Source organism: Nasonia vitripennis, chromosome 2 (genome assembly GCF_009193385.2).
Source record: "Nasonia vitripennis strain AsymCx chromosome 2, Nvit_psr_1.1, whole genome shotgun sequence".
NCBI classification, from domain to species: Eukaryota; Metazoa; Arthropoda; class Insecta; order Hymenoptera; family Pteromalidae; genus Nasonia; species Nasonia vitripennis.
The window spans coordinates 6253104-6267297 of NC_045758.1; the positions used below are offsets into that span (position 1 = coordinate 6253104).

General features: G+C 41.6%; 2 protein-coding genes across 5 annotated transcripts in view; both read right to left on the minus strand.

The window, feature by feature from the left end:
- LOC100122558 (protein phosphatase Slingshot) overlaps positions 1-14194 on the minus strand; it is a 108059-nt gene that overhangs the window by 19759 nt on the left and 74106 nt on the right. The gene's annotated exons all lie outside the window — the stretch shown is intronic.
- LOC116416119 (histidine-rich glycoprotein-like) lies at positions 3307-6024 on the minus strand. Its single transcript, XM_031922959.1, has 2 exons — positions 5919-6024; positions 3307-5099 (listed from the first exon to the last, which is right to left on the minus strand). The coding sequence occupies exon 2, from the start codon at positions 5097-5099 to the stop codon at positions 3393-3395; it is 1707 nt and encodes a 568-aa protein (XP_031778819.1). The 5' UTR covers positions 5919-6024; the 3' UTR covers positions 3307-3392.

The window sequence follows — 14194 nt, forward strand, 5'->3', positions numbered from 1 at the left end:
TGCCCTCCTAGGGTATGTATGTACGTAGTTGCATCTTGTAAATTATCTGACTGCACCCGTCTGTGAAGTGGCAAACCAGCTGATCCAATAGTAGAATAGGCAGTCACAGTAGTCTCATTCTGCCGCGGTGTATATCTGTTTTCCGGATTTCTAGGCAGCGAAGGTGACGAAAATGGATTGGCAATATTATAATTAAAGCCAAAGTTTTTACTCCTGTCAAGTTGGCGCTTCTGTTGCAAGTGTTGTGGATTTAAAGGTATATCTTGCGTGGTACTGGCAATACTCAATGGTCGTTGAGTTCCGAGAAGTTGCCGGACAATAGCAGATTCGACAAGGTGTGTCGAAATGATAAGCCACAATAATCCAGAAACAAGGCACTTTATCTGTTTTGAAATAAAAATGCTTCATGTAATTAAATTCAAAACTATTTATTAATACGAATAAATGTATTCTATTATTACAGATTATTTACAATTTACCGTAGAAACTTACTAAATTTGAGCTTGTATACCAAATATTTATATTTCAATTATTTTATTCATAGAATATAAAATTCCATAATTCCAAACCTTTTTTTATAGAATCTTAAATAATTAAACCATTGAAAATGTAAATAGACCTAATCAAACTTTAATTTACCTGAAAGTGATATCAAAAAAATGTTTACTCATACATTTTAAACCCTTGAAAACTGTTTTTCTATGTAATAAAATTCAAATGTTTAGCTTTAAAATTATAATATCATTGTCCTTATAAAAAGCTAGTAGGATAAATAAAAGAATGAATCAGTAGTCATTAGTATTATTAGAAAATATTATCTTTATTAATAACAATTAAAGTATGTCGTTTGAGCCTCTGAAAACAAGAAAAAAGTTAACAAATGAGGCCTTAGGATTGCGAGTAAAAGGCGTAAGAACAAATAAGTAACCTTCATTACAAAATCATGATTTTTACATTTATTGTACACATGCAATGCAAAAATGATAATGTCAGTACTAATTATTCTTCATACGGCTGTGGTGAAAGCGTAGTTATTAAGGGTTCCTCCTGAATCTTAATAATACTCTCAGATACTGGCAATCCATCTTTAGGAAAGGCGTATTCTTCATGTTTCTGCGTTGCGTCGAAGTAATTGTGGAATTCCTTATGACCGTGATCTCCAAAACCTAAATGAGTACTCTCATGAAATTTGAGATGGTGATGTCCGTGATGATGTCCATGATCTTCATGGTGATCGTGTTCGTTGTGGTGCTTATGATCATGATGGTGGCCGTGGTGATCGTGATGATGATGCCCGTGATGATGTTTATGATGATCGTGATGATCATGATGATGCTTGTGATCATGTTTGTGTTTATGGTCTTCTTTATGCTCTTGTTTATGATGATGCTCTTGATGATGGTGGTGCTTCTGATCATGATGATGCTTATGATGATGCTCTTGATGATGTTCATGTTTATGATCTTGCTTGTGCTCATGCTTGTGATGGTGATGATGGCCATGTTCTTGATGATGGTGATGGCCATGCTTATGATGGTTTTCGTGTTTGTGATGGTGTTCTTGATGATGTTCATGCTTATGATCGTGGCCGTGATGATGATGATGATCTTGATGATGGCCGTGCTTGTGATCGTGATGATGTCCATGTTTATGGTCATGATGATGGCCATGCTTATGATCGTGATCATGTCCATGCTTGTGTTCGTGGTGATGCCCATGCTTATGGTCATGTCCGTGTTTATGATGATGATCTTGGTGATGACCATGATGGTGATCATTCTTGTGATCATGGCCATGATGATGATGATGCTCTTCTTTTTCCTTATGCTCGTGGTGATGGTGATGCTCATTTTTATGGTGATGATTGTGATGGTGATGATGCTCATTATGATGATCGTGTTTATGATGATGATGATGTTTTCCATGATGTTTATGTTCTTCATGATGTTCATGTTTTGATGTATGATGGTGGTGGTGGCCATGGTGATGGCCTGCATGATGCTTGTGTTCATGCTCATGCTTATTTTCGTGTTTGTGCTCATGCCCATGATGATGGTGGTGGCCGTGTTTATGATCGTGGTCTTGATGATGATGGTGACCATGTTTATGATGGTGATGATGCCCATGCTTATGATGATGTCCGTGCTTGTGCTCCTGATGATGATCGTGTTCATGTTTATGATCTTGATGGTGATGATGGTGATGCCCATGGTCATGCTTATGTTTGTGATGTTGATGGTGTTTGTGATGGTGGTCGTGCTTTGCATGATGATGATGGCCATGATGGTGACCATGCTTGTGTTTATGACCATGATGGTGATCATGTTTATGATCATGATGCTCGTGATGACCATGATGACCATGATGACCATGGTGTCCATGGTGGTCGTAAGTTCGATAACTCGTCGCCTGATGCACACTATCTAAAGGCGCACGGATTTTTATAGGAGAACTGGCTTCAGCGAAAGCAGTGAATGGAGCATTGTTGGATTTATTATTGTACTGCTTTTCTTGTGGCGACCCCAAATTAAAAGGGAAGTTGTTTCCACTGTCTAGTTGGCGCTTCTGTAGATTATGCTCTGATGTTGGTACAGTAAAGTTAGATATATTTCGGAGTACATTAGCTGATTCAACAACTTGAACTGAAATGTACATCCATAAATACGCAGCTAGAAGGCACTTCATCTGTTAAAAAAAAAAATAATTTTCAATAATAACAAATAATATCTCAACTTGATAATGAGAAATGTATGTTGCATTTTCATAAACGGACTTAGAAACTTACTAAATGTTAGCTTGTATATTAAAAGTTTTCGTTAACGCTTTCGGAAATTTCTTCTAAATCTAAAAATATACTACCCTAAGTACTGTTTTAGAACATCGTATAGATTAGAAAAAATACAGTAAACTATCTGTTTTTTAACTTGGTAAAATTTGAAGAATTGTTATAACTGACTATAATGAGTAGGCATGGGCCCCAATAAATATAAACAATCACGACGTGATTATAATTACTAGAAATAGGACTTCTGTAAGGTTATAAAAATTTATTTTATTCTATAGATACACTATTTGTGTCCTTTGTGATGGACATTTGAATATAATACACGTATAAGATTGCTCAGCTGTTTTATGTAAGTTGTAATGAAAATACACAATCATACACGTTATAACAAGGATTTTAATTTATGGAAAGATTTTCTAAAGAAACATTTGAAAATATAATTTTTAGAGCAACTGTAACTAATAAATAACTAGTAAATAAAGTTTTATAAATTGATGGAAAAGAAGAAAAAAAATCATACGTGACTAAAAACTTGGAACTTTTATTAAAAAATTGTGTTAAATGAGTATACATTCCACGTACATTGCACAGTAAAAAATGTATTTGTTTAAACTATTTGAATGAGTAATGGCTTTGCTGGTGTCGTGGTTGGTGAAACTTCAGTATTAACATTAGCAGACTCCGACACTGCCAATCCCCCTTCGGGAAGTGCGTATTTTTCATGAGTATGTGAAGCGCCAAAATCATGGATATGACTCTTGAAATGCTTGTGCGAATGATCTTCAAATTCTGCATGATGATGATCTTCATGATGCTTATGATGATGATGATGACCGTGATCTGCATGGTGATGCTCATCGTGCTTGTGATGTTCATCGTGATGATGATCGTGCTTATGCCCATGATCATCGTGATGCTTGTGATGTTCATGATGCTTATGATGTTCATGGTGATCATGATGATGTTTGTGGCCGTGATGGTGCTTATGCTCTCGATGATGTTCATGCTTGTGCTTATGATCTTCATGATGATCGTGTTTGTGTTCCTGATGATGGTGATGATGATGACCATGATGATGTCCATGATGATGTTCTTCTTTGTGTCCATGCTTATGATCATGATCGTGTTTATGATGATGACCGTGGTGGTGACCATGATGATGTCCATGGTGATGACCGTGCTTGTGATCGTGATGGTGACCATGCTTATGATCGTGATGATGGCCATGCTTATGCTCCTGATGGTGACCATGTTTATGGTCGTGGTGGTGACCATGCTTGTGTTCATGACCATGTTTGTGATGGTGATCTTGATGATGTCCGTGATGGTGGTGGTGACCATGCTTATGATGATGATCATGGCCGTGGTGATGATGATTATCATGTTTATGTCCATGTTTGTGATCGTTTTTATGTTCATGTCCGTGGTGGTGATGATGAGTTTCAGTTTCCTTGTGTGAATGATGATGATGATGCTCATTTTTATGATGATGATCGTGATGGTGATGGTGTTCATTATGATGAGAGTGTTTGTGATGATGATGATGCTCTCCTTCATGTTTGTGCTCTTCGTGATGCTTATGTTCGGAATGATGATGGTGGCCATGCTTATGATGATGGTCTTCATGATGATCGTGCTTATGCTCATGTTTATGACCATGTTTGTGATCATGTTTATGGTCATGTCCATGTTTGTGATGTCGATGATGGTGATGACTGTGCTTATGTTCTTGATGATGATGATGCCCATGTTTATGATGATGGCCATGCTCGTGCTTGTGGTCATGATCGTGTTTGTGATCTTCATGATGATGATGCCCGTGCTTATGATCATGTCCGTGATGATGTTTGTGACCATGATCATGCTTATGCCCATGGTCGTGATGATGTTTCGAATGATGATCATGACCATGCTTATGGTGGTGATGATGGCCGTGTTTATGCCCGTGGTGATGGCCGTGATGATGTCCATGGTGATGATGGTACGAAGCTTCATGTAAACTGTCTAGATGAACACGTTTCTCAATTGGTGTGTTAGCTGCGGACACAATATTAGGTTTCCCTTGCGATACTTGAGACGAGAAAAATGGATTCTGAAATCCATAATTTCCTTGGTTACTAAGTTGTCGTTTTTGATGCGTATGTTGAAAGGACGGATCTATATTTTGCAGTTTTGTTACACTTGGCAGCTGATGAGTATCAAGTCCAAGCGGAGTGATAGAACTACTTTGTGGGAGTGCAAGACGTAGATCTTTTGAATCAACGCATTTTGTCGTGATGGAAATCCAAATAACTCCAGAGATGAGATATTTCATCTGTTATAAAAAATGTGAATGATTAAAATTTGTTTCATGTACTGTTTGGATTGATAAATTAAAAACTAAAAGTACGTAAATATCAGTTAAACCGGTCGTTTGCAATGCAACGAGTATTACAAAATTATGTCTCCGATTTAACTGTATTTCTTTTAATTAGTATAACTTAGAAACTTACTAAATATCTGCTTGTATACGAAAAGTTTATAAATTCTAATATGTAAAATTCCTTATAAAATAAGACGCTTCAACTATGTGAACCAAAAAATATCACTTAAATGTATCTGCCATCGTAGTTAGATAACATATTGCAAATTGTATACTTTTGAGTACTCACTTATTATTACAACATATTTTTTTAATTTCATATTAAAGAAAACATAATTAGCTTCAATCTATAATTCGAACAGATTGAAACGTTTCAGATCTCGCTGTTTTCTTTCTTGCAATTTTTGCAGTAACGCAACATAAAGCAGAGAATAGCGCGACATCAGACTGTCACTCTAGCGGAGTATACAGCAAAACTTGATCTCGACGAGCGATATGTGGCGCGATCATTTTCGAGTCACGACTTTGCCTATAGCTGCGAACGTGACGATGCAGCCGTTTATGCTCCTTCGCTTGTCCGTTATATGCAGAGGCTAAGTACGTGCATACTCCCAAGTGAAAGAGAAGGACGACGAGATGCAATGCTCGGGCAGGTTATACGAAGGGGCCACAACCTGCTGCTGCTGCTACTTCGAGTATCGCGGTGAAAGGAATGAAAACGATTTGTGACGTCATTCGCACGCGCTTAAGAATTATATAGGCTGCACGTACTACGGTGCAGCTCGATGGCGAATGACATTAGAAGGCCCAACAACTCTTGTGCTGGCATTTATCATTCTTTCTCTATCTCTCCTTTTTCGACTCTTTTGAGGTACGAGAGTGATTCGTTTGATTTTATAACTCAGTCGGTGATGGTGTTGAATATCTGAGCCTCTGCTAGAATGCACAATTGTGATTGATGAATCGGAGATGCTCTTCAAGGCGAGTCTTAGAAAGGGGCTTTGAGACACTATATACTAGAACTTTCAATTTATTATTACGATTATTTTACTTTCTGAAATGTAAAATGCATAAACCCATGATAAATTCAATATAATTGTCGTCCAATTTTTGAGCATATTCGATCTCTTTCAAATAATTAACGATGTTCAAAAATTAGTCTAATTCAAATGCCTACTTGATATACTTTTATAACTTGAAGGTGACGGCATAAAATATCAACATTTAAAACACATGCGTAGGCAACGTGCTTGCTATACTCACGCATTGTCGGAGAGACAATGGGACAAAAGAACTCGTGCTTACCTGCAACAAAAAATAAATCTATGGTTAATAAGTGTGAAGGTGAAATGAACTAAGAGTCATTATTACAGATTCGCACATTATACGCGCATTGAGCTCAATTTGTTCGCTAATCGTAGAACGACTATATGAAACGCCTTATTAAAATGTTTACACATGCAGGCGGGGTTCACATCGTCTCATCGAAAACTTCATTCTTTGCCGGACGAGTTTACCGGTACACGTCTCAGTTTTTACGCGCCAAAGACTTTCAATGCATGCACAGCTTTACAGTCGGGAACTCTCCACATCAAACTGTCTGAGTGCCTCAAAGCCGGATAAGTGAGTCAGCGTGACGCCAAAAAGTGAGACGCATTTTTTTTTTGCCAACACCAAAAATATGAATTTCAATTCTGACAAGATGAGAAAGCGGTATTTTATGCAAATGAAAGCGTCATTTTTCATCGTGACATATTATAGTATTAGAATTGCATCAATTAGAAACAGCCGATAAAAGTGACTTGATTTAACATTTCTCTACCATATCGAGAAAAAACTTCAGCACGAAACTCTCGTCTCGTAAAATTACGAAGCCATGATTCACCGTATAAAAAAAAGAGCAAACGACTCTGAAAGCCATCGCGCCAGACAAAGGAAAAAGAATCGGCACAACGAGGATTGGTTCGACGAGTCCTGTGGCCCCTTAACCCCGTGTGCTTGGCATCGCATCGTTTGCGGGCGCACACACAAGAGAACCAAGAGATAACGGTTCGTCGCCCGGAAAGACAGGCACGTAGAGGAGGCAGGCGCTCTCTCTCTCGCGTGTGTAAGTCTGGTTCGCTTGCGCCTTCGGGGGGGTCTTTGTCGAGTCCCAGCCGTTACGCAAGATCGGCCCGGCAAGATTGGCACCGGCGGCAGAGTTACCGGCTACCGGGGAGAGCTGGAAAGTAGGTGACGAGACCGAAGCCACTGCGCGTCGCCAGAGATGCAAGATCATCAAGCGAGATTACGGCACTCGGGCCACAAAACAATTCGTTATATATTAACGCTGTGGAGAGCGAGGATGGGGCCTCTTGGTGTCGCGAGAGTTGTTTTTGTTTTCGTTCGAGCCTTGCCTCTTTTGCTGTGCTATACGGTATCTTAATTAAGCGATTTTCAGCGCAGTTAAGCTTCGCGAAGTGAGCTGTGCCGTTGATCGGACATTGGAATACTAATTTTTTGAACTAATTAATAGCTCGGAGCCGTTATAATTTTTTTAAAAACTACCTTACCGGTATATGACATTAATATTCAAAGTCGCAAATTAATGGTTCGATGTTGAAAAAAAAGGAAGAAACGCACTCGCTCACGTGCTAAGTAGAACGAATTGATACGTCGGGGATTTCGAGCGAGATTAATCGAGCTGTTCGTATTAATTCGGCGTGTATTTATTGACCGGCAGTGTGTAGTTTATTTTTCTCTTTTCTCGCCGTGAAAAAACCAACGCCGCGATAACGAACTTCAGCCGTCTAGTGACACTATTGCTCTGCCCGTTATCCGCAGTGGAAACGCCTCCCGCGGTGTTTTGACGCTATGTACCACGGAGTCCGGTTCACGCGTAGCTGCAATTAACTCTCAATTCGAAATTATGCATGCTCTTTAATATGAAATATATTTTATTTTGGCGTGAGTCGTTGTTTAATTCACAGTCGAAAAAAATATGCAGATAGCGTTTTTCACTCGACTCTTCATTGAAAATTCTACGATAAAGTGCTCGCGTTTAATAGAGTGCACCGCATGTCCCGAACAAAGCTCATTACTCGATAATTGTAAATTACAACCTTGTAATGACGATCGCCCTTCGAGAAAAAAGCGCTTTACGATCGCGCTCTCAAAACTTAAAGAAGAAGGCGGCGTACGCGCACACGTGTCCATAAAACTCGCGTACGTTCCTTTATTACGGGACACGTCGGCGCAGTTTAAAGGCCTGAACTCGAGTGCGGAAAGTGAAATATCGCGTGGAACGTGAGATAGCGCGTGCGAAACATCTGACTAATAAACTCCGGTTGTTCGGGGCAAAAAAGCTCTTGTGCGTCACCTACATTATACACACCGGCGGCGACTCTGGCGAGTAAAAAAGGGAAATTCAATTTTGAACGATGATAATGTGCGCGTGCATTCGTTCGTTAAGAGATGCAATCGAGCGAAACTTTCTATATAGGGCATCGCTTATGCATCTCCGGCGTATACCTTTACCGACTTCCGTCCTCGTGACCATATCGAGAGCGAGAAGTCTTTATACACGCGCAGAGTGTTAAGTTAACGTCACTTGCGACCAGTTCGACTCTCTTTTTCATACCTTATCGACCTGCCGGATTAATCTCAGACTCGCAGCTCGGATAATTGATGACGTTTCCTTCGATCTTAATCTCCGCGGAACTGTACCGTCGAAGCGCGCGAATCAGGATATTCGATTATTGGCGAGGCTGCGGTATTTGCAGTTTAAATTTACGATACAAGCAATTTGAGGGTAGAGTACAGCTTTTCATTTTGTGCTTCGTAACGCGAGAAAATGATAGCCTGTAGGAACCGAGGGACGAAGGCGTGATTGATGTTTTCATGCGCCGAGCGACGTATCGAGAAGTTACTTTGATTTAGAGTAGCTTTTTCGGTTCCCCCTTTAATGCACTTCGAAGGTCGAGCATCGTCGAAAGTCATATCCCGTTGAAAATAGTGCGTGTTCATCAAGGTCGAAAGCAAAATCACATCGCTTTTATTGGATATAAAATCCGCAGACGAGCAATCTAAGCGCCGTCGGCGAACACAAGCTCGAAGCGATAGTTCCGGGTCCAGTTCGCCTCCGGCGCTTCAAAAGCACGCACACGCTCTCACGAGCGAGATTACACACATGCACAAGACGCTGACCTGGAAACGACCCGCCGTCGCCTCCGCCGCCACCACCGCGTGACATCGTTTACCAAAGACAGAAGCGAGAACCGGATCGCAGCGAAAAGAGATGAGAGCACGGCCAGAAACTGTAACGCAAGTTCGAGAGCCTTAGCGAAATGTGCCGGCAAGAAAGATACGGCTGGTGATGGAGGAACGTACGCAAACAATGGTAGGAGAGAGGATGTCAATATTGACAATTTTCGCTTTTGTTATTATAACTGCGAAATTAAAGAATTATTTTCAAAAGTGAAATATTTGTTGTAAAGTCAATAGCAACTTTTTATGAAGAATGAGAACTCACACACACACAAGCCAGCTTACTCAAGTGTCAGTTTAACTTATAGCCGCGGAGCTAACTGTTTCTTTGTATATTTTCTCTGTATGCTCGATTGTTTAAATCCGAGCTATTATTCAAGCCCCGAAGCTGCTCACGCGCCTAAGTAGAGCATCTCTGCGTCGGCAAGCTTTTACTCGACTCTGAACTCAACAATATAAGCGTTCTCCGATATCCCAGAAGCTGTTTTCTTCATTAGCACCATTTCCAACTGGTCTGGTGAAGAAACGTGTTAGAGTCTTGTCGAGGTCTGGTTTTGTCGATCTAAATAGAGACTACCACGGCAGATCCTCGTGTAAAACAGGATTTTTCGACGACGACAACTATTACGGAACTTTTTACGATCATTGCCATACTAAAGCAATTTTTCTTTTCTCAAACTAAACGTAAAATAATAAACGATAAAAATACGCATAAGGATGTATCTAAAAAGGACTAGCACAGCGCGTTTATGTTCTCTCCATAAGGCTGTGTATAGTCGCTCGACGTTTAACACCGGTCTGCAGCAGACCGTCAGCCTCTCGTGGCCTTGATTAGAGCCAAGGCGATTTATACGAGCGCGCCCTCGTATATACATATACGTTGCCCTTACCTCCTCGATCTCGCCCGCGATCGGCGATCGATTCCGGTGCAAAAAACTCCGGCTGATCGGCAATAAGAGATTCACGACTCAGGCTACTTACACAGCGTATACGACACTATTCAGGGTTACTCGGCCGGCGGCGGCGCGGATCTTAACGATCTCGTAAATCACCGAAGGTACCGATCCACGGATGCATACGTACCAGCCCTGCCTCGCCATATTTGTGGGTTTGATACGTGCGCGTAACGCATGGATCCAATGACGAGAGGAAATAATGTTTTTGCAATCACCGCGATGGCGTTCGTTATGATCGATCTTGATGACAGATTTATGAGGATCGTGGATCAGGACGATTTGCTTCTGGCTAGAGATCGATAGAGAGAGGATGATTAGATTTTGTCTTATTTCATTGCAGTTTATAAATTATGCTTCAATAGAACTTGAATTGCGGTTGTCCAAATTTAAGGTATTGATAGCGTTGCATTGCGATTCAGATTTTTAAAGATGGTTCAGGCAGATTGGGATGACGTTTGAATGGAATAAATTTAGGGTAAAGTTAATCATTAGTTTACAGTCAATAAATATGAATACGTAATATCACTTTGTGAAATCGAATTTTACAAGGCGGCGGTAGTTTATCTCGCATCTCATAGGTGACAAAGAGTTTAAATTGTGCAATCTTGGTACAACCTTTTAGTAGATTTATTCCGGCTTGTGTTTTACAACGACATAAAAATCAGCGAAGGAATGCCTTGATAAAAATCAATTCGAATTCAACGTCGGCCACTTACGAAACTCACCGAAACACACACTGCCTGCTAAAAGGCGCCATAGTGGACATTTTTTGCCGGCGAACCGTTCATTAATTTATCTTCGCGCCGCATCTGACGATTTATATTTCCTACCGAAAGATACTGTAACGATAATACCCTTTTAAAACCCTTCTCGCGATTCTTCTTGTTTTTGCGCGCAAAAGCGGAACGCGGGAAGGGTCGTATTTTGCGAATTCACCGATGCTCTTAAGCATTTTTCATTTAAATTCTTAGATTTAAAATCTGCTTTATAAATTGCACTAAGCTTCCATTAATCTTCGATAAAAATAGACGAAGCCTCGACTGGAGGCATGACAAAAAATCCAATCCAATTGTACAATCTTTCTATACGTGGAGGATTGTATTATCTTTCTATAGTATCTCGCATTCGCTGGACACGACAATCCTTTTACGCGTTTGCAGCATCGCTGACAATAAACCAAGAGGAAAGGACACGCGTAGGTTTCAATCGAAACTGACTCTCCTTTTAGTAGATTAAGAGACTAGTAGCACTACTGCGCTGTTATTTTTTTCATTTTGCGCCTACTACCTTGATAAATGCAAGTCTCCGCGTCGTGAATCTTTACACTCGAACCTGCTGCATTTTTCATAATTTGCCGGTGTAAATCTTGACGTAATCCTTCTCAAAAACCATAAATCAAACCGAGCAAAAGAGTGTGTGTGCTCGCGAAGCAGCTTTTTTACTTCCGACTTTAGCGTTCCCGTGTCTTTATGTCTTGCCGTGTGCGCTGCCGAGAGAAGCGCGTGTTTAAAGAAGCCTCGACGTATATGGCGCCGAGAATGTCGTGCGCTTTAATGAGATGGTATTTTTATGTCTCTCGAGGGTGAATTTTTTGCCTTTTTCCTCTCGAAGAAGGATCAAATTAGTTTTTGCTTGTATGCATCGACGGGCTTTTTAACTTTTAAGGGATAATTGAATGACGCACTACAGGAGGAAGTGTGGGAGGAAAAAGGTAATTTGCATTTCCGCGCGGATGACTTTTTCTTATAACGCACATCGTCGCGGAATCCAATTTTCATCGCAATTAATTATAATTAATGGGAAAATTATGAATCGAGTACCATACGTATCTGCATTTTTTTTTTTTTTTTGACGAGTCGACAAGATTCAAAATAAAACCTTCGCGGTTTGAGAAAAAATGCAGTGCTACATTCGAAAATGATACAGGAAGAAGTCGGTGATGCAATTACAGCCCAGTAGCGTACGAGATTACAAGTTTTCGCATTGACAATTTAATGATTTTCCGAGTACTTTGGCTGTCCGCGATATATCGGCCGTAGTAGAAAAAACGACCGCCTGATTATACGCGGAATGAAATTTTCAACTTGACAGAATACGTTATTATAAAGCCATATGAAGCACCAGATAGATAAGTACGGTAGGATGCGCTGCACCGTTACTTCCCTCAAACCTAACATTCCGCGCATCATACGAGAACAGTTACCACCTGCTTACGCAATAAACGTCACCGACAATATCACATCATTTTTGGAAACTAGCGAGACCAAAGAAAAGCATTTCCCAAAAGCAGCAGTAACGGTTCGCCAGCTCGCACGACCCATGCAAATCCGCGTCGTCGTTGTCAAAGAGTTGCAGCATCACGGAGACAAACAGCCCCTCTCGGCGCATTCGACACACGATGTCGCGAGCTCGTTAATTGGTAACGCGCGACGGCCGTATAGTGCAGTAGGGCTCTTAATGAGCTGCTCGCGACTCGGCGAAAACTAATTAGCTAACGCGCAAAAAAGAAAAGTCAAGAGATCGCGCTTCCGCGAGTATAGGCACATCAGCAGCAGCGGATCGAAATTGTTGTCGCGCCGCGCGAGAGAATCGAGGTCGATTGCGAGCTGCTGCTCTCGAGAGAGTCGATCTGTGCGGGATTTCGCGAGGGAGAGAGAAAGAAAGAGGTATAGCGAGCGTGTGTCAGTCGAGGAGCTGGTGCTGCAGATCGTGTCTAATTTGTACCGGCTAACAGAGCCATGGATTTCTGGAGAACCGCGATCTTTTTCTCTTCGCTTGATGGGACCTGGGAATGGATGAATGTGCCGTATGTGCTAATGTCGCGACGTTGCATGCGAATCGAGTATATGATCGAGGTGTGATTACAATTATTTGACAGCGCCAACGTGACCAAATATCTCGCGCTCTCGCGATGGTGAACAAAAATTTGAATCACCGCGTCTAATAAAAGCAAATAGCTCATCAGCGATACCCATCGCGCAGTAGCGATTCTGCCCAACAAGCTTCAGCAACAAATCGTAAAAGAATCAGCGAAAACAATAATCGCACGCTGGGGGCCAAAAATAAAGGAGCCGAATAAGCATCGCGGCACGTCGAACTCGGCTCGAAAATTTGGCAAAAACCGAAGGTCCGCGCGGCTGTTCGCGGCGCTGGTATACACGACGAAGCCATAAATGGCGCGGGCGTCGGTCGCCCCACTTTGCTCGCTCGCACGCGCTCCGTCGACGAAAATAGGACTACCACGATCGTCGGGCATGTTTGTGCGCGCGTCGGAAAGCCCGCTGCTGCTGCTGCTGCAGGTTGTTGCCACTGATGCTTTTTTATCGATCATGTAACACATCGCGAAGCTCAAGAATTACACGCGATTCAACTCGTCTGGCATTCATAACGCGATTTTTCGCGCGAGCTCTCAGTGCTGTGGGTATGTCCCATAAATTTCAGGTCAGACTCCGGCGCGCTCTGTGATATTGCGTAAACCGAATAAATGCGAAGCGAGAGAGAGAGATAAAAAAAGAGCAGTTGCACGTACGTAACAGCTCTCTCGAGCGAGCACGTGAAAGTGGCAGTCCTCCTCGATTATTGAACCGCGTTCGATAAGCGATCGAGCAGAACAATTTCGTGCAGCGGCCGACGACGACTACGACTACGATTATTAGATCGAGTTTCCCGATACACTTTTACGTGTTCGCGTCGTGTGCGAGTGCGGGATATAGGTAATTGCACCGGAATCGGCGCTGACATTCTGTGGATCGTCGGTCACTGCTCTCATCGCGTCATGGTGTTCCTCTCAAAGGCTGTGTGTTTGCTTGGAAATCCGTACTTCCTGACGATTGCGCTGTCGAACTC

What these genes read in the sequence shown, in the direction of transcription:
- LOC116416119 (XM_031922959.1), bottom strand. Translation starts at nt 5,099, where the DNA reads ATGAAATATCTCATCTCTGGAGTTATTTGGATTTCCATCACGACAAAA.